General features: G+C 38.8%; 1 protein-coding gene across 3 annotated transcripts in view; it reads right to left on the bottom strand.

Annotated features, from left to right (window-relative positions):
* Window positions 1–21,299, bottom strand: part of RSU1 (Ras suppressor protein 1) — a 250,025-nt gene that overhangs the window by 125,596 nt on the left and 103,130 nt on the right. For all 3 annotated transcript variants that reach the window (XR_007517075.1, XM_049881922.1, XM_049881921.1), the window contains one exon: window positions 4,402–4,534. Coding sequence is in view for 2 of the 3 variants with exons in the window: in XM_049881922.1 (XP_049737879.1) it covers window positions 4,402–4,534 (133 nt within the window). In the remaining variant the exon portion in view is untranslated. The remainder of the gene's footprint in view (window positions 1–4,401; window positions 4,535–21,299) is intronic.

Below are 21,299 nucleotides of genomic sequence, written 5' to 3'. Positions count from 1 at the left end.
ATTTACTAATTAAAAAAAAAAGACCCAAAATATACATATGTAGCATCTATAAACCAAAAACCAAACCAAACCAGCTGCCGTCCAGTCGATTCCGACTCATAGTGACCCTCCAGGGCAGAGTAGAACTGCCCCATAGAGTTTCCAAGGAGTACCTGGCAGATTCGAACTGCTGACCTTTTGGTTAGCAGCTGTAGCACTTAACCACTACGCAACCAGGGTCTATAAAGGAAATATAAATCACTAGGAACAGAATACATAGTGTGCTTTTAAAAATAAAAACAATCTTATGTCAAAAACTTTAGGAAAAAAACTGGTTCTTCATTTTCATGGCTACTATAAAGAAACACTGTTTTTCTGTGACTTAACTTGAGCTATATTCAGATATGGTAATGAAAAAGAAAAAACTCTGTCGTTCTGTATATTGATTGTCACCATGCAAAATTCACTAACTGCTAGCAAGGTCTTGAAAGTTTAACCCTCTCTTCCATCCTTCTGAAGATATTTATAAAACCACCTGCTAAGTTCTGTGTATCTTTTATAGAGTTTTTATTAGACATGATTTCCTTCTGCAAAGGGCTGTCTTAAAATAAATGAGATCACCTATTAGATTTGAAATACTCTAGCCTTTTGGTAGCCCAGATACATCTCTTAAATTATTTAAGGAGCCCTGGTGGTGCAGTGGTTAAGAGCAATAGCTGCTAACCAAAAGGTTGGCAGTTCGAATCCCCCACTCGCGCTTTGGAAACCCCATGGGGTTGCTACGAGTTGGAACTGACTGGATAGCAAAGGGTTTTTTTTAGGCCACTGAATCAGCAACCAGTAGAGGATATAAGAGTTGCTTAATAAAGCCCATTTAAGTCCATTATAGCCTGTAATAGGTTTGCACACAGTGCAGAAACAAAGAAAACATTACTTAGTTTTAATCCCACAACTTGAGAAACAGTAACAGGCAGATAAAGGTATTCTTCCTTACAAATCAAACAAGATAATTTAAATTGGTAGATTTCTAGTGAAAACAAATTTCCAGTGTTTTTCTCATCATTGCCCACCATGCACTAAGCATCACTTTGTTAAATAGTTTCATTAACTAACATGAGTAATAATATGGCCAGTCTTCATTTCAGATTAAAAAACTAAACTAAAAACAAGCGAGCATAGAGCCTTTCCCCACAGAGAAGAAAGCCACAAGACAGCACAAAGGGGAAGCAGCCTCTGAGTTATGCCACCCTGGAAATGAGGCTCCAGGACTGCGATGTTCCACGACGTGCAGCCTTTGCAAGGATGCCTGTTTTCCAAATGTCTCTTTCAAGCCAACACATTTCCAGCCTAACATTTGTCAAACCTCTTCTTTTGTTAAGAGTTAACTTGTCAGCTTTTAAAATGGCTTGCAGTTTCTATCCACCTCCCTTGACGGAAATGTGAAAAGTGTGAGTTACTCCCTTTCACAAAGAATCTTGTCAAGGATCCGGACTCCAACTTGACTGGCCCTCCTGGGAAAAATCTACCTTCTGGAAACCTAACAAGTGGTGACTAGTCTATCATAATCCTGCTTCACAGAAATAAAAGAGGTCAAACCAGGAGATAACAGTCATCAAATAAAGAGTTAAAGGGTGATTGTATAACTCAACAGCAGTCTGAAATCACTAAAGCTTAAGCACTTGTAGTATCTGATCCTCAACCACCCAACCAAGCAAATTACTTTACTCTAACAGAGGAAATAACTTATAATGGACAATGCAATGACAAGAGCCAATACGTTCCCTTTGTGGAAACTACGATAAATGAACAAAGAGCAATCTCCACATAAGAATTGATGAGAAGGACACGATTAATACCCAGTATGTACTCAAAAGAATGATCTCCTGAAAAACTATACCTCAAAATCCTACCAGACACACCTACCCATACCACCTTCTGCTGAACAGCAGAAGTTCACGTCTTCATCAAGTTAAGTCATTTCAAAGTATTTTAATTCTTTTTAAACACTGAATTCGCTGTTTTGCTTCAAGCGTCTATGTCTGTGTCTCTTTGTGAAGTCCATTAGGGCCTGTGAATCAGATAATCCATCACCTCTGCCCGTTGCAGCTCTAGACTCAGAAGGCCTTGGAGGATGTGCTTAGAACATGAAGGTCACTGTGAAAGTCGACCACAGACATGAATGAAAATGAACAAACCCTTATAAGTTCTCTACTGTTCTCATTTAGAGAATGGGTTAATTGTTTGGGGGGGAACTTACTGACTTTTTCTGTGCCAAAACGATTTAAGATATACGTTCATGGCAGTCTAAAGATTAAATAAAATGAGACAAATCATTGAAGATCAGGAATTACAAGTTTTAGAATAGGGGATCTAAGACTAAAGTACGGGAGTCAGAAACTTACTTTTTTTTTTTTTTTAATAAGAGTTTAATGACTAAACTGCCCTCTCTGGAGGCCACCACATGTACAGCTTCTAAAAAGTGTCCAAGTACCTGCTAATTAGAATAGTATTTTTCTCAGATCGTTTGGAAGGATACTAAAAGTCCTCTGTGAAGTGCTGGTTTAAAAAATTAAAGAAATAAGTTGTGTACTAGTTACACGAGGATACACTAATACATATGTATTCATATAAAAGAGGACATTAGCTTTAAAAAATCAACATATACTACTCTGGCAAAGCATAATGGTGGCATTTAAAACACTTAAAAAAAAAAAAACACTAAGTTTGATTTAGTGTCTTATTTCGCTAATAGTCCATGTTTTTGGCTAGTGTTTGATAGCTACTATGTAAGAATGGGAAGAGGAAAGAAAAGCTGAAATAAGGAATGTAGCCTACATTCTTCTCCTTCCCAAGGAGGACAGGAGGGGAAAACTGAAGGGAGAATTCACAAACATGTCCCTGCCCCCAGGAGCTCAGTCAAGTGTATTTTCCCAGCAGAGGCTCACCACCAAAAAAACTAAACCCACTGCCGTGGAGTCAATTCAGACTCACAGCAACCCGACAGGACAGTGTAGAACTGCTCCATAGGGTTTTCCAGGAGCAGCTGGTAGATTGGAGTTGCTGACCTTTTGGTTAGTAGTCTAACTCTTAACCACTGTGCCACCAGGGCTCCACAGAAAGGGGACACTGGCTCTCCTAAATCTCCTGTTTAGTGTTGATTTAACTGTATAAAAGAGAATACAGTTTTCCATGAGGAAACCAAACACACAAAAAATAAGCTAACAGGCAAGTTGCTGGGATTACTTCGAACCTTAAAAACAGGCTGCTAATAACAGAGGTAAGAACATATGCATCAAATATGTTACCGATTAAAACGTATCATATATTTCCTTTCAAACAGCTTATCAATTAAATCAACCAGTGCCAACAAACCTCATCTACTCAGAATCTTAACCATGTTCAAATGATTACAAATAGTTTGTAGTATCATATAACGGTGATGAATTGCCTAATTTGGTAGTAATACAAAACCCCTAAATTCACAATTTAGTCAGGAAAAATGGAATTAAAATTAGGTGCACTTTCATATGTAATGTATTCTTAACTCTTCCTAAGTTCATGTATAGCAGACCGGGGTGGCAGAATGCCTTCCAATCCTGAAACGCTGAGGAAGAAAGAGGGAGGGGTAACTAAGGTTTAGAGATAGTTTGGGTTCCCTGGGTGGCACAAATGGTGAAGTACTGGTGTACTAACCAAAAGGTTGGTGGTTCAAACCCACCCAGAGATGCCTCAGAAGTTGGGTATGGTGATCTACTTCTGAAAGATCACAGCCTTGAAAACCCTATGGAGCAGCTCTGCTCTGCACACATGGGGTGGCCGTGAGTCAGGCATCGACTCAGCAGCAACTGGCCACAACAGGGATGGTTTCCCTCAGTTCCCCTTAACATGGACGGAGGGCTTGAGGTACTGTGATGTTGTGACTCTCAGTTAACTGATTCCTCCCTCCCCCCTTTTTTTTCTGTCTTTTCTTTTCCTCTTAGAGGTATTATCATTTCATTAGAGCAAAAGCTTCCAAAGAATAGAATCATGTTTTCCTAGTATTCTCTACCGATTTTATAAATAAACTGCTTATTTAGGGTGCAATTTCATTCATAACATTTATAATTCTTTGCATTCAAAGAAGAAAACAAAAATATGCTCTGATCTGAATGTGTCTAGTGAATTTTCTTAGTGCCATGAATATTCAACTAATACTTTAAAATTTTTCTAAACAAAATTGGTATAAATTCCATTTTATAAAATAACCTCAGAATAAGGGATAATTACCATATGCATTTTTAATAAAAAAATTTAAAAATGCTATGAGTTAACTACCACTAACATGACAATGTCACATGGTATTTTTTTTTTTTTTAAATCATGTCATTACACAAATACTATGAAACTACAGCCTACCATTTTAGAAAATCATAGGCTACTTACTACTTGTATGTCTCAGAACGGATGTATTCAAAGACATGGGACACGCCAAGCTGGAACTGGTCAGCAATCGGAGTAACCCAGGGATTGTTCTCCGCTTTGAATACCTGCTTCTGACCAGTTAAGTCCAAGTTTCCTGGAAAGATGGAGAGAGAAAAAAAGAAGGTTAAGGTCATTTCATCCAACACAGGTCTAAGATGTTCTGCCCTATTAGCACAACTCTAAGTACCTCCTGGGCCATTTGATTTCATTTTTCTTGGATCTCTTACCCCAAGTCACCACCGGTACACAATGTTAGGACAGTCCCTTGGCGTAAGAAATTAAGAACAAAGGGAGGAAACAAGAAAAAAAGGAAATAGGAAGAGAGGAAATGGAGTATAGGAGAAGAAAAACTGGAAGAAATTCTTGCCTATGTTCATAGGCCTTATTTTTCTAGGTATTTGCTACTGAGACTATAAAGACTTGTTCAAGATTAATAGAACAACAATAGAACCCCCTGAAAGTTCTTCCTGGCAATGTATATCACTGCTTGCCCAATCTGATCAACCCCATTTTTTTAATGAGCCAAAATAAATAAGAATGAAGAGAGGTAAGAATATTGTCCAAGTATTATTACTTTACTCCTGTACCATAAGCATATCTGAGAATCAGCACTAAAGGAACTTCATTAACAGGGTAACGACAGAACCTAATATTTGTATACCACTCTTTTCAGTTTACGGAAACCCTGGTGGCGTAGTGGTTAAGAGGTATGGCTGCTAATCAAAAGGTTAGCAGTTTGAATCCACCAGGTACTCCCTGGAAACTCTATGAGGCAGTTCTACTCTGTCCCATAGGTCGCTATGAGTGGGAATCGACTCATTGGCAATAGGCTTTTATCAATTCACAAATTGCCTTTTGAAAGCATTCTTCATTTAATTCTGCAGCAACCCCTAAGGTCAGTCATTAGCATCACTTTATAGGGGAAGAAACTGAAACTTGGGGAAGTTTATGTCACATGCCCAAGATCAGAAAAATGTCAGCGTGGAGATACGAACCTAAGGATCCTGACTTCAAATCTTATATTCTTTCTACAATGCCTGGCGAGGCAATCAAATTAAATTTCAATCTAGATCAATCAAGGATGAGTTAATGAAAGTAGCATAAATCCATCAGCAGGCACCACCTTATCTGGATATCATCTGTGGTGATGATCAGTTCACTCTGTCTACTTTGTATGTATGTGTGATGTATTTAAAAATGAAAACAACAGTATGTGAACAAACTTTCTATAACACGCTCACCTATGGAAGGGTGAGAGAGAAGAACAGAGAAGTTAAGCAGCAAAGATGTACATGGCTTTATTTGGCAGCAGACTCACCGAAGGTCTCTCTCTAAAAAAAAACAAAAAACCAAAACCCTACTTAAGAAGTCCATTTTCAGGATCCTGGTACACAGCTCAAATCTATCTGAACATAAACAAACAAAAATAAACCAAACCAGCTGCTGTTGAGTTGATTCTGACTCATAGCAACCCATGCATTTCAGAGCAGAACTGTGCTCCATAGGGTTTTCAGTGGCTGTGACCTTTTGGAAGAAGATCACCAGGCCTTTCTTCAGAGGTGCCTCTGGGTGAGTTTAATGAACCACCAACCATTTGGTTAAAAGCTGAGTGCTTAGCCATTTGTGCCACACAGGGGACCTATTTGAACATAAACACCCAGAAATTATTCTTCCCAAGACAACCAAAGTAACATGCTTGTCCTGAAGTTCTACTACCAATTTTGTTATAACTAATAATTCAGGATAATAAATTGTACTCTGGGATGCAAGTTCACTATTAAGCAACCCATCTCCTAGCGGATCTGAGTTTCAGCAATGAAAGATAAATGAAAATTTCTAGGAAGATGATGCAATCTTTCTTCTTAAAACAACAGAATTGATACTTTCAATCTTCTTTATGTTATATGGACTTGTAACTATTCAGAAAAATGGAGAAAGAAAAGACCAATATAAAAACAATTAAATTTCACAAAATACTTTTTAAAGAAAACAAATATTACTAAATATTAAGAGGGACTAATTCATCATAGTCTTTGCAAAGCTACTTTAGAATTTGTTGGTGTTAATTACAAAAATAAGCAGATACATTTCTCTCCAAGACTGTCAATATTGTCAATTTCCTCATATTAATGGTTAAATATCATCATTAGTCAGATATTAAGTCATTTGGGAAATTAATGGGCTTGAGTCTCTAAACCATGAGTCAGAAAGCTGCCTAAAGCAAATGAAAATCTAAAGGTAGCAGTTATTCTGCTTAGCTGGGTGTCTTACCTGGGTTTGACTTTGTTGACATAGGATGCCTTTTTATTTTTATCTTTACTTGATGAGAGGGTTTTTGGTACCCCAAGAATGAAACCGATCTGGTATTTAAATTTCTCTATAATCCTTACTTCCTCTTAGGATGTAGTTTGCTGTACTTTACGGCCTCTTCCATTATCTTTCCCTCATTATTTCCTTTCCCCCAATTTTCCGTTTCTAAAATCAAATGTACATTTCTGAGAAAAAAAAAAAAAATTCATCCATTTAAAAACGAGTTTGTATTTCTGAAGTGTTATGTTTTCTATGCCCAAATGTGTATGTTGCCCATTGTTCTTCGGAAAGAATCCCTGGGTGGTGTTAAGGTTAATGCACTAGGCTACTAACCAAAAGGGTGGAAGTGCCAAGTTCACCCAGAGGTACCTTGGAAGAAAGGCCTGGCAATTTACTGCTGAAAGATCACAGCCATTGAAGACTCTGACATATATGGGGTTGCCACAAGCAGGAATCAACTGGAGGACAACTGGTTTATGTTGGTTCTTAGAAAGCATGGCCATTGAGGGAAGGGCCTACACACCAGGCAACAGTAACCACGACGTAGAAATTCACCAAGAATGTGGAGGTGGAGGTTCTGGAGACAAGCAAACATTTCTTAAAACATTAGCCTAATAAACAATCTATGCTCACATATTATCATCTTCCTGCTTTCAAGCCCCCGGTCCTACCCACTGACTTCAGCATGGAATTAACCATGAGAAAAAAATAGTAGAATGGTGTAGAATGGAGTTGAAAAGAGATAATAGAGTTGAGTAGACTCATAGAGCCATATAGAGTTGGGAAAATATATGTATTTCAAAGTGGATTAAAAAAAAAAAGAAACAGAACCTATGAAAAGCATAAATTGTATAAGGAAGTGAAGCAATTCCTAAGCAAAGGGATAGCTTTGTTAATATCTGCTCTGCCCTAAAATATCTTTTCTCTTTGCCTCCCAAAATTGGTTTATCCTATTGAAGTGTGACTGACCATTGATTACTTTTGTGTGGCCTTTCTAGCCATGGTCTTGTAATTCCCACCCAGGTGGTTGGGCTGGACTTTGTGATAGAGTAATCCAAGGGGATTGGTCAATTTTGCCTTAAAAGAGAACCAATTCCAGAGCGGAGGAGGAACCCACCACCAAAGAAGGAGAGACTGGCAGCAGAAGGCGGCAGAGACTGAGGGCCAGGGAGAGGCGTGCCTGCGAACACAGGTGGGGAGAGGCTAACCTGATGAAGAACTATATCCTGAGTGTTTTTGAGCCTGAAATGTTACTGTTACTTCCCTAATAAACTCCAAAATTGTGAGTATGGCCTGGGAGTTCTGCGTGGCCACTGTAGTGAATTATTGAACCCAGCAGAGAGGGCTGTGAGAGAGACAGTTGGTGTCCGAATTGGTAAAGTTGGCAGAGAGAGGAGGCGTGTCTGACCTCTGCCTTCTAGGAATCAGCCTTGGGCTGCTGACCTTGGTTCTCCTTCCCCCTTGTGGCACTGGAGGAGGTCAGACACTGCCCCCATGCCGTTTTTACCCCTACTCAGAAACAGTCAGAATTTTTAATTGGTAGAATTTCATCTGTTGAATAAGTACTCAAGACTTCCCATCATTTACACGTTAATATGAACTAATTCATTTAGATTGGTTTCCTCTTAACATCTGGTTCAGATGGGGAGCAAGGGAATACAATGTTTTCCTTTGGGAAGAAGAGGAAGGAAAGTAGCTATGTTTGGAGCACAGAGCACTGTATTTTCAGGACCACCATTCAGCGTGAAAATGAAGTGGACCAGGAGAAAAGGGTCATGGTCTGGACACCATAAATGAGCCTCAGCTATTCAAAATTTGCCTAGGGACGACTGTGTACCCAACAGTGAGGTGAAAAAGACTCATTCTTTCTCCTAGGTTGCATTATAAGCCAAGGTCCAAGGCTTGCACCAATAATCCAAAACTCCATCTACATGATGAACAAAGCAGGTTTTAATGAACTATCCTTGAACTTAAGGTAAAGGTACGTATTCCTATGGGAAAGAAGATCCCACATTTCACCACTACCAAGTTACAAGCCCACTGGGGAATGTACACAGCCTCTTGTTAATTTATTAACACTCTCTTGCTAAGCTTGCAGTCTTTTTTTAACGCTAATTATCTGAAAATAATGTACTAAAGTTCTATGGTCCCTAAATGCCACATGCAGAAGACAGACCTAGGGCAATAATGCCAAGAAAGGTCAGCTGTGACCTCTGGATTCTTTTATTTGAAGCCTGTAACCCCTAGAGATCTGTCAGTCCCAAGCGATGTCTCCATTTAGATGCTGTCAATGCAGACGGAAGAGGCACGGAGGACTGCTAATGACTTCTGCTAACTGGTGCATGTGGGAGACACTGGATGACAACGAGACCCATTTCCTTCAGGGAAAAGGAGTCTTATACTGATATCTGAAAGTCTGGTAAACAGAAAGAACCATGAGCTATTCAAGAGCATTTTCATTTACATCTCTTCAAAACCATCCGCACACCCTAGCGGGGGTGGGGTGGGTTATTCCTTCCACCCCCCACCCCATTTGATTATTTTAGTATAAAACAATGCTACTCAATCAAATGTACAGGTGCTGGGGAGCCTAATAGGAAAGAACGATTCAGGTTTACAGGGGCGGGGGGGACAAAAAAAAACAACAACAATAGTTTCTTGTTTGCTGCTGTTCTCTCCTTTAAACAAAGAACCATGGAAACTATGTTTAATATCCATGGCAAACCTCAAAGGAAGAAACTATCACAGGTGACAGAGATGGAAGCCACACTGGCCAAATGGAGAACTGACTCTTCGGAGTTATAATCGGGGACTGGAGTAATAGGTGTACTTATCTTTTTTTTTTTTTTCACGTTAATGTCACTGGCAGATTACACAATACCTGCTTCTGCGCAGCTGTGATCCTCCCAGCCAGTGATTTGTCTCTGAATCTCTTACCTCAGTCCGCGCCAGCCTGGAATGCAGCCATTTCAGGAGAGGGTTAATATAATTAGAGTAAAGCTAGACCATTATATTGTGTGAAGAGATGACACCCATCTCATACTGGCCTAGCAACAAGTTACCATTACCTCAGCACAGCTCATCTGTCAGCTGTCTGAAGGAGGTTCTCTTTTAAGTAATAACATGCGGGAAGCATCTCACCCCACTGTCAGTCAGGCTGCAAGCACCCTAACTGCTGCACGCTTCAGTGAATCTAGTTAGAAGTCCTCACCCATCTTCTTTATTAGAAGGCTGAGCGGCGCACTGGTGGTGTTGTAACAAGGATCAGGCGGCAGGATTAAAGCACTGTGACAAAGAGGATCTAATAAGCTCGAAAGCGGTGCATCTACAGACACGCTGGCTGGCTCCCAGACACAGATTCACACTGCTCGCTCTTCAGTCAGAAGGCATCGGCCACAGGGGAAGCCAGCCAGCACCGTGATTAGCAGTGACCCTCTGACCGAAGCTGCTATGAAGATCATATATCACTCAGAGGCTTATTCTGCAATTGCAAATTGGATTTTCCATTTTATTACCTGCAAAAGAACCACATATGCTGCTTCCCAATGCCTGTGGTACAGTAAGCTTTCCCATGCAAGTGCAATTTTGTAAACACTAAATCATGCAGAACAATCATTCTCCTTGCTGCTTAGAAATGTGATTGAATGCAATAGGCAGCTGTGGCCCCATTGAGAAGCATGCTCATTTTCACTTATGGCAATTGGTTGTTTCCATAATCACATGGTAGGAAGTCTTTCCAAGTACTCAAAATAAGAAACATGGTCAGGAGCACCATTTGTTACTTATATTAAGCAATCAAGGGGATTTGGTCAAATTTCTCATATCATCAAACCCGCGGTCTCTCCGTTCATACTTTCAAAACACCATAGAGAGCTTTTTAAATTAATGCCTCTAAAAGGCAGGCTCTTTTACTCATAAAAATATAAGTCTAACAAGGTAAAACTAGCAAAGCATGGCTGATTGGGTTGTCCATCATTAGCTGCCTAGTTTTGCCAAACACAGATAACTGATTGACTCAGCCAGGGATCTAGGTGGGGCAGTATGGGAGAGGAAGTGAAGCCACACATAGACAATAACCACAAATGACTCCAACACAAAATAAAAGCCATGTTTAGGGCTGCTTCACATCTAAAGGCACAGTCTACTCTTCAGTCTCTGTAATTCTCATAGTAGGGACCGGGTCGCCAGTTATAGATGCGCATGACTATAGATTATATCTAATTACGGAAGATTCCTACTTTTCCCTTCTTTGGCAACACGCTTTACAGGATAATAAGGCCTGCAAAATGATACTTATATTGATATTGTAATAGCAAGTGTTTATAGTAATAAAACACTGGAAGCAACCTGAATGCCCACCAACAGGGGATAAGTAGAATAATGTATGCTACTGCCATACTGTGAAATGTCATTCAGTTATTACAACAATTCAAACAGATTTATTTGTATATACTGACCTGGAAAGAGGTCTATACTATAGCTAAAAAAAAAAAAAAATGGGGAGGGGGGATACACTGTTTGCCATGATCTGAATTTGAAAAAAATACAAAAGAAATCCCACGTATGTGCACAAATAAATGTTTATATAAAAAACAAAAAGAAAAAAGAAGGCTGCATATCACCTTGTCAATGTTGTTTTTCTCAAAGAAGTGGAATTAAGTGGTACAGGCATTGGGACAAGCCGAACAAAGGGGTAAACTACTAATTGTCTCTTTACAGAATTCTATGTTGTTACAAACATTTTTACAATTAATTAATTAAGAAAAGTGCACTGAAAAGGAAATTGTCAAAAACAAATTCAAAATACATGATGCACACTAATTAGTACAAGGGAGTATATCTTACTTGAAATGGCATCATCCTACTGGTGGCCAGTTCCCTCTCTGTCTGCTTTCTAGATGGCGCTCTCTAAAGCCTTACTTGGGCTGAGAACCTGGCTTGGAGGCTGAGTCTCCTGTGCATCGTCAGTGCAATCAAAGGAGGCTGGTGTGGCTCATGACAGCTCTTCCCTCATTCTGCAGGGAGGGTCCAGCCCCTTACTGTCATCCTGGCAATTGTCTGCTTAGCCTTCCTAGCAACGTGTTTTTAAAATGGGCGTTGTGTTCATTTAATATGTACAATGCAGTGCTGCCTTTTGATACATGCTCGAATAAACTGTTAGTCTTCTGACCTAGTCAGGAGAAGAGTACAATTTAAATAAAAACGTTTGGAAAAAACTGCCATATGATTCCAACAAAGGCAACGTCTAGATTTACATGTATGCGGATGTAAACGGTTTGAGAAGTCTTCCAATGAAGAAAAACAGCATTTTACATCATTTCCCTCTAAAGATCTTGCCTTTCTTCCGAGGCACCTCTGTGTGGTTTCAAATCTCCGACTTTTTGGTTAGCAGCCAAGTGTGTTAACTGTTTGCAGCACTCAAGAACTCTGACGGTCCTCTGCTGTTGCTGTATGCCATCTAGTTGACTCCAACACATAGGGACCCCGTATGACAGAGAAGAACTTCTTCATAGGGTTTTCTAGGCTGTAATCTTTATGGGAGTAATCACCAGCTCTTTTCTCCCCACAGAGCCACTGGTGGGCTCAAGCCATTGAAAGGCTGGTGAGTTGAGTCCACATAAGCACCTTGGAAAAAAGGCCTGGCGATCTATTTCCAAAAAATCAGCCATTGAAAACCATATGGAGCATAGTTCTACTCTTATACACATGGGGTTGCCGTAAGTCAGAATCTACCTGATGGAAACTGTTTTTATTACTAGCCCTATTTTTTTTTTTCTATTAAGGACATTAAAAAAAAAAAAACCATGAACCAATGCATACTTGTCATTAACATCACCATAATTATACTATTATTTGTTGAACATTCTTATTATTTGTTGAGCGTGTATTATGTACCAGATGTTGTTTCAGGAGCTTTGCATATGCTATTCCAAGGAGTCACAAAAATCTTGTATGGATGCTATTATTATTATCTCATTTAAAAAAAGGAACAACTAAGGTTCAGGGACGTTAAGACCCATACTCAAGGTCTAGTGGCAGCGACGGGATTGAAAGACCAATTTCTCTGGCTTTTCCAAAGCCCTTGGTCTTCCCAATATATGACACTTAAGCATTTTCACCCTACTGCAAAAAAAAAAAAAAAAAAAATTGAGATATCATAGGAAAACTCAACAATGTAACATGGTTTACGGAACACTAGGGAGGTATACACAAAAATACACCCCTCAACTTCTTCACAGGGCCCAGAATTCCATCAGTAGAACCATTATCTTCATGTTCAAGGCCTTGCTGCCTCCAGGAATTTTCTTTTTAAATTAAAACACCCTGGCAGGGTAATGTATAAGGTACACAGACTTTCATTAATGAGAGCGGAACATACACCAATTCAACAATTTCTACATGTACAGTTCAGTGATATTGATTATATTCATCAAGTTGTGCAATCATTCTCATCCCCCTTTTCCAAACTGTTCCTCCCCCTTAACAGAAATTCATTGTCCCCTAAGTTTCCTGTCTGATCTTTCTACTTGCTGTTGTCAATTTGATCCCAAACAGAGAGCTCATAAAACAGTACAATGCTCAAGGCAGACATTTTTTACTAGTTAAGCTAAACTATTGTTTGGTTTTAAGACAACTTCAGGGGATAGTTTTGGTTTTAGGTTTAAGATTTAAAGATTATCTCAGGGCAATAGTTTTGGGGGTTCACCCAACCTCTATGGCTCCAGGAAGTCTGAAAGCCCAGCTGAAATCTGTTCAGCATCATAACAACACACAAGTCTCCGATGACATGTGACTGCACATGAGGTATACTGGCTGTAAATTAGGCCCAGGGCTCCACATGGAAGGTGAGAACGCTACCAGTGATCCACTAATGCCTCCAGAGTGTGGCAGGACCAAAATGTTTTGTGGAAGGCTTAGAGCTCTTGGATATTGGGATGGTATATTCTAATCTATCTCTATTTTTTTTAAATGGAAATTTTTATACTAGTGCAGAGAAATAGCCATGACTCATGTTTCACAAGGTACACGGCTGATCATAAGCACTTCTGAGAGGCCTAACATGTTTCTGATAGTTTTAAAATGTTGCTTTCTTGGGGAACGCTGCTTTCTTGCGGAAGGTGGGCATGAGCTATGCCTCTGTGCACACCATCACCCCTTCACCCCCATCTCTCCCTGTGGCATGATATGAGCACCATATGAAGGCATTGGTTAGATCTGACAAGCAGATTTGAGGCCTGTCTGTGATAACTACTCCCCTTTCACCAAACATCCATAACCATACTTTGAGATTCCAGGTGATCAAATATACTAATTGTAATGTTGTTATAGAAGGAATCTAGCCACATAACATCTAAACAGCCTTTATAAGTGAGTTGGGAGTATATGGAGATGGCAGATGTGGAGACGGGAGTCTTAAACATATCCCAATTTTTGTAAATTTTAATTTCCAAATATGGGAAAAAAAAGTGATTTCTTAGATGACTTCATAGGTGATAACCTGATTCCAGCAGTCTGAATATGATTATATAATAATAATAACCTTAATAACCTTCTCAAATGGCAACAATTTACCTTTTTACCTGCTAACCTCAAAAAAACAGTTGTTAAAAAAGTATGGCGATTTTCAGCCAACAGGACTAATACTGAAGTTTAAATGTTCGTTGTAAGACATTACCAGGCACTGGCTCACATGGAAGCATGAAATGAAATTAACTTTATTTTTTTATTTATATATAAATACCCTTGAATCCAATTTTATTAAAGGTTAAGTAAGGGATCAATCTACTACACAGAACCTAAACTTAAGTTATATGTAAAAATGGCTTGTTTCGGCTTTGCTTCTCACTCTAGAGCTTATATTTTTATTACTTCGGTGCCCCGACTTGCACTCTCTGCTGAGGCTGTGAAAGGGTAAGGGTGTGGCTATTATGTCATAAAATATGCGCTAATTAAGAAGTTTGAGTGACACAAGTGCTAAGTCTACTTGAAAAACCATAACAACCATAATTTAATTTTCAGTATATTCAAAATTATTCATGCAAAAAAAAAAATTCCAAATGTTTTCAGGTGATATATTAATGATCCATTTGGGTGACAGCTATTTTCACTTGTTTTTTGGTTTAACAATAATTTCTCAGAGGTAAGGTGAAATGAAAAGAAAACTACAAAGAGCTGAATGCCATATTTCCATGTGGCCATGTATGTAAACACACACATACATACACATACCCACATATACACATACTATTTCAGGGCCTGGGGAAGCCAATAAAAGCAAAAACAACATACTATAGCAGAAAAAAAGTGTAGGAAAAAAAAAGTAGAAAAAATTTATAGATTTCTAATTTTAGAAATATATATATGTATTTTCAGTACAAGTGAAAAAGGCAAATATGCACCTGCATTAGTCTATAGTGTAGTGTTAATCCGAAGTGTCAATCACAGGACAAAGATATAAACCAATATATTAAAAAGAAAAAATTAACATTAAGACAAAAAAAATGAAAACAGAGTAACTATATATCTCAAGACAAAATGCATACCCCCCTCCCCGTGGATCTACTCAAACAACTTCCAAAACCAAACCAAATCCATCGCCTTCAAGTCAATTCCAACTCATAGTGACCCTACAGGATGGAGGAGAGCTGCCCCATAGGCTTTCCAAGGAGCGGCTGGTGGATTTGAACAGTTGATCTTTTTTTTTTTTTTTGGTTTAGCAGCTGGGCTTTTCACCACTGCGCCACCAGGGCTCCCACTTATACAACTTACTAGCCCTAAAATTAAAAAAAAAAAGCATTTAACTATAAATAACAGAGCAAAAATTGAGGTCTACAATTTTGGATGCGGATGAGGATGATGACATCATGAATTTGTTTCCAGTATTTTTGGAAAGCCAACTGTCTTGGGTTAAAAATATGAAATACTGCCACAGTAACAAAAAGAAAAAAGTACTATGATACTCTACTCAAGGAAAAAAAAAATCAACATACACAAAATGGTTTTTAACGCATGAAGGTGTTTCAGAGGCTCGACTTAATGACAAAAAGAGCCTCAACCTATCCAAGCCCTAACTTGGCTTCAGGCACTGGCAGTTTTAAACAGCCCTTCTGACTGCGACTGCTTTACGCAGCACTGTCATTCCTGAAATCTCAGCTTGCTACTGTCAATTCCCAAATTTTAGCCTATCTTGATATTCCGTATCATTATCATAAAAATTGATATCAAAAAAGGGAAACAGAATTAATATCTTTTTAGTGGCAAAAATGTTTTTAACAAAATAATAACTTTAAGCAGTAAAATTATTTATATATCAGTGAGATTTTATACATTCTTCACATATATCATTTCATTTAATTTTCACAATCTGAAGACCTAGATAGGATGTTCACAAGGGAAACCATTTTGTTTGGCAGTAATTTGACATTGGAGTCCCTGGGTAGTGCAAAAGTTTAATGCATTTTCCTGGTAACTGAAAGTCTGGAAGTTCAAGTCCACCTAGAGGCTCCTCGGAAGAAAGGCCTGGAGATCTACTTCTGAAAAATCAGCCATTGAAAGCCCTATGGAGCACAGTTCTACTCTGGCATACATGGGGTTGCCATGAGTCAGAATTGGCTCAATGACACCTGTTTTATTTTTTTATTTGACATTAACAAATATGAACAAATGGTATCCTATAACCTATTGCTAATCAAGAACCAAGACCCCTAAGCTGATGCTATAAATTTAAAATATTGCATGGTAAAATCTAAAATAAACAGACTAGGCCCCTTAAGTGGTCAGAATCATGGCTTAAATTTCTGAACAATTGTACTTTAAAAACAATGTCATAAACGGTCATTCCCAGTATGATCATGACCCACCTTTCCAGTCATTTTTCATCAGACACTATATTTGCCAGACCCAGTGGCTCACTTGCAATAACCCAAACATACTGTAGCCTTCCTTGCTCCTGTACCTGCCCACATGCCCTCTCTTCTCTCTCCCTGACAAACATGAACTCATTAAATGTCACCTATTCAGAGAGGCCTGCCTTGACCTCTCCACCGAAATCTGGTCACCATTATCTCTGTCCATCAAAGCATCTATTCGTTTTGCGGTACGTATATATTCTGTAATTATTTTGTTTCCTTTTTTCTTCTGGGGGGGGTGGTCTATTTCTCCAACTCCATGGTTGGCTACGTGGAGGCAGAGGCCATGATGGTCTTATTTACCGTGGTACCGGGCAGAGCAGGCACTCAGTAACTATTACCAAATGATCCATGAGGGCCCAGTTCTTACGGCCCTTCCCTGAAGCCTTCTCCAAGCCTGTCTTGTAGCACAGACTGCTGTGTCTACACTCCCGCTACATGACCGCCAAACTTTCCATTTCAGCATCTCTTATTAAATTGTGAGTTTGCTGAGGACAGGAATTTTGTCTTATTTTTCTTTCCTTAGTGTCTTGCACAAAGTAGGGGTAGTAATTCTCAAATAACGGGCACAGTAGTGGTTCAGTGATAGAGTTCTCGCCTTTCACGTAGGAGATATGAGTTCAATTCTCGGCCAGTGCACCTCATGAGGCTTACATGTTGCTATGATGCCGAACAGGTTTCACTGGAGCTTCTACTAAGACCTACTAGGAAGAAAGGCCTGGTGATCAACTTCTGAAAATCAGCCAATGAAAATCCGTATCTGATCTATAAACAGTTGTAGGGGTGGTACAGAACGGGGCCGTGTTTCACTCTGTTGTGCGTGGGGTCACAGTGACTCAGCACCAACTAGACAGCAGCTAGCAACAACCACGCTTCTCAAATGGAATGAGGTTTGGTCCCTCTATGTGTGTTTTTCACATTTTTTTTAAAGGAGACAGGGTTTGCCTATTTACTCATTCTCTTTCCTTCCTCCAATTTTTTTTTTTTTTTATCTTTCCTCCTTCCCCCTCTCTTCCCTTTTAAAGAAAAGAATGACAGTGAAAATGATAAACATATTTTGATGTGTGTTGGGCTTAGGGCAACTGACTGATACCTCTAAAGCAGTACATAACCACGGTTATGATATAAAACATATAGTTTATCATACTAAATATCCTGGGTAACGAATACACATAGATGCTTCCAAAATATGTCTATAAATATAAATATCAAATAGAAATTAAATGTGAAATAGAAATGTATAAATCACTAAATCGTTACAGATAATGGGTGTCAATATAGATAATATTTTAATATCTCACAGTTCATAATACCATGTATAACCCTGACAAGAATGTTTAGGGAATAAAAAAAGTCCTATTAATTTTATAGTTGACTCAGGTAAAGCAGAAAAATCCCCTTCAATTCTTGCTAAACATTTTCTCATGTAGTAGAGTTTTTCATATTATTAAGTACATTATATAGAAAATAAATTACTCTAAGGATAGCATCTCACTCTCATGTACACACATGTGAGCAAACACACAAAATCCCAGACATCACATTGGTTTTTAGAAGTTATCTTATATGCCACTTCCTCTTCATTTTCTGAACGGTTGAGTATCTGGAACAGTAGAAAGTCTGCCCTCAATAGACGGTTCTGGTTAAACGGTACTTATTCATTCAATAAATATTTGTTCAGAAACAGCTCTTGTCACAAAGATGAAGAGACTATTCCTAATGAGCTCATGATCTAATGGTTCAAATCGATATGCAAGGCTGTCTCATCAGGAGGAGAGCAACTGAGAGTACGTCGCAAGGTGTATGTAAGTTTTTGATATCCAAAAGAGAGATAATCAGAACACAACGAACACTTGATCCAGAGAGGAGATTGTGGGAACAAGGTCAGGAATGACTTTCTAGTGGAGATGATGTACAACCTGATCTTGGTAAATAAAGTTTCCAGGCAGAGGGGAAAATCACAGGAAGCAAAAAGCACAGTGAAAACAGAAAGGAATGAGAAATGAGTCTGCAGATGCAGGCAAGGCCTAGATCATTAAAGGCCTCATAAGCCATGCTAACTAAGGAGCTTAGGTTTTATCTGTACATGCTATGAAATAATAAAAACAATAAATCCATGAATGGGGATGTCAGCGACTTAAATACAGAATTCACAAAAAGCACCAAATGAGCACAATTTAAAGCATGTTAAATGCTATTTGCCTGTGGAACATCAAAGTGGAAATACTCACCAACCACTTGAATAAACTGGAACATCAAATGAAAGGACTAGCTAAGTTGGGGATACAGAGTTAGAGCTCAGAAGTAAAAAATTTCAAAATTAAAATTAAGTGTCTTTAAGAAATGGGCCTATGTAACATTTACAGAAGGGCCAAATAGATAATATTCTGGATGACAGAGGTGAGGGGAAATCAAACTATCTGAAAAGCCCACTATTTTTATATAATTCAAACTACTGTACTACATATATATCATATGATTTATTATATAATTGATAGAATTTGAGCTACAGGAGTAGAACGCATGGCAATCTGACTTCATTATTCTTACTGGCACTTTCAAATATGGGTAACCATGGTTATCTAGACAGGCCCAGGCTCTAGGAGTATAGATGTATTGGAAAGAAAAGGATACATACATAAAGGTTAAATTTCTCTTCAATTATATAATAGTCAATACTTTTTCATCCTCTAGATAAAATGTGTTCTCGAAAATGATGCTGTCACTTTAGATCCTTAAACTATGTCTAATTTTTTCAAGAAATAAATTTCCTTTTTAAAAGTTACAGCTGTATCTTTGGGGGCTGCCATGTTGGCACCAAATTACACACTAGAACAAAAAAGCACCTCACTACAGCTCAATGAAGCATAAGAACTGGCGGTCTGATGGCAGTTTTCAGATGCTTTGTGATGATAAATGATAATATTAGGCTCATACTCCAAGGCAGCATACAATAATTCTCCATCCCTGATATTAAAAACCTATAAAGGAACATAAAGCTAGCCTCATACTATAATTTACCCCCTCTGGTTAAAGGACTTGTCTGAGTTAACTGGCCTCAAAGAAAAATGGGAAGCTTCAGCTAGGTTGGCAGGTGTCAGGGCGAAACAGGACAGTGGAGAGACAGGCCTGCAAAAAAAGAAAAGGTGAATTCAGAACGATGGAGAGTGCAATACTGGGGTGATAAAAGTGGGAAAAGAATGAGAGCCAGTACTTTCCCATATTAGTTAATCTTCGCACTAACAGGTTTAGATTTTAAAAGTACTTATTCCTAAGATAAGTTATAAGATATCCAGTTAAATAGGATGAAATTAGAAGACCCTTAAAATCTATTGGGAGAGAATAAAATATATGAAATAAAATACTTTCTTAAATGAAACAAGTAAAAAGTCACCACTCCGCACCACAAACTGTGACAAACATTAGACGAATATAGAGGAACTGAGACCAAAATGAGACAAAACACTGGTAGCTGACATATGTTGTTGTCGTTAGGTGACGCTGAGTTGATTCCAACTAATAATGACCCCGTATGACAGAGTAGAACTGCCCCACGGGGTTTTCTAGGCTGTAATCTTTATGGGAGCAGATCACCAGGTCTTTCTCCCGCAGAGCTGCTGGGTGGGCTTGAACCATCAACCTTTTGGTTAGTAGCTGAACGCCTAACCATTGCACCACCAGAACTCTTTCGACATAAACCTCTTCAGAATTCAAACACAATACGGAATTTTGTAAGGGTCCTAAGTGCTTCATCGAAGAGTTGCTGGCTGAAGTGCTAAGAACTAAGGGCAGCTGGAAGAAAAGGGGGAGTAGTGAATACCCTCAGAAAACCCTCTTCCACAGCATACAACCGTTGAGGACTTGAAGGGGTGAACCTTTACTATCTGACAGAAGGGAAGTGACAGGAATGAGAATAAGGATGCAGTGGCCAAACATCACCACAATGACAGCCTCTAATTTTACTGTTAGCCCCAAAGTGGGCAACGCCTGAAAAGTCAGGGAGATGTTGCTCAAGCAAATACGTAGGCCAGATGAGAGCTGAGGCCAATACATTGATAATTCACATCACGGTAGCAATGAAAATAAAGTAAACATAGCTATATCCAACAATGTGGATAAATCTCAAAACAATGTCCAGTGAAAGAAGTCAGAATGCATATGGAATGGTTCTAATTATATAATATTCAACAACAAGGCTAAATAATAACATTAGTGGTAACCTTTGGGCAGAAACGAAGGCATAATGATTGAAATGAGGCTTGAGGAGGACTTCTGAGATTCTGGTGTTATTTTATTTTTTGACTTGTATAGTTGTTACTTGAGGATTTATATTTTGATAATTTGCTGAGTTATAAGCTTATGATATATATACTTTTCTGTATATGTTTTAATAACTACGGTGGGGGACCTAAACCAAACCAAGCCCATTGTCGAGTCAATTCCAACTCACAGTGACCCTACAGAGCAGAGTAGAACTGCTCCATAGTGTTTCCAAGGAGCGGCTGGTAGATCTGAACTGCTGACCTTTTGGTTAGCAGCCGAATGCTTAACCACTGTACCACCAGGGCTCTACAGTGGGGGAAGGGAGAGAGAAAAATAAATAATCCTGTGGGGGAAAAAAAAAATTTTAAATATTAAGAA

This window comes from Elephas maximus, chromosome 4 (genome assembly GCF_024166365.1).
Source record: "Elephas maximus indicus isolate mEleMax1 chromosome 4, mEleMax1 primary haplotype, whole genome shotgun sequence".
NCBI classification, from domain to species: Eukaryota; Metazoa; Chordata; class Mammalia; order Proboscidea; family Elephantidae; genus Elephas; species Elephas maximus.
This window is presented reverse-complemented; position numbering and strand designations above follow the sequence as displayed.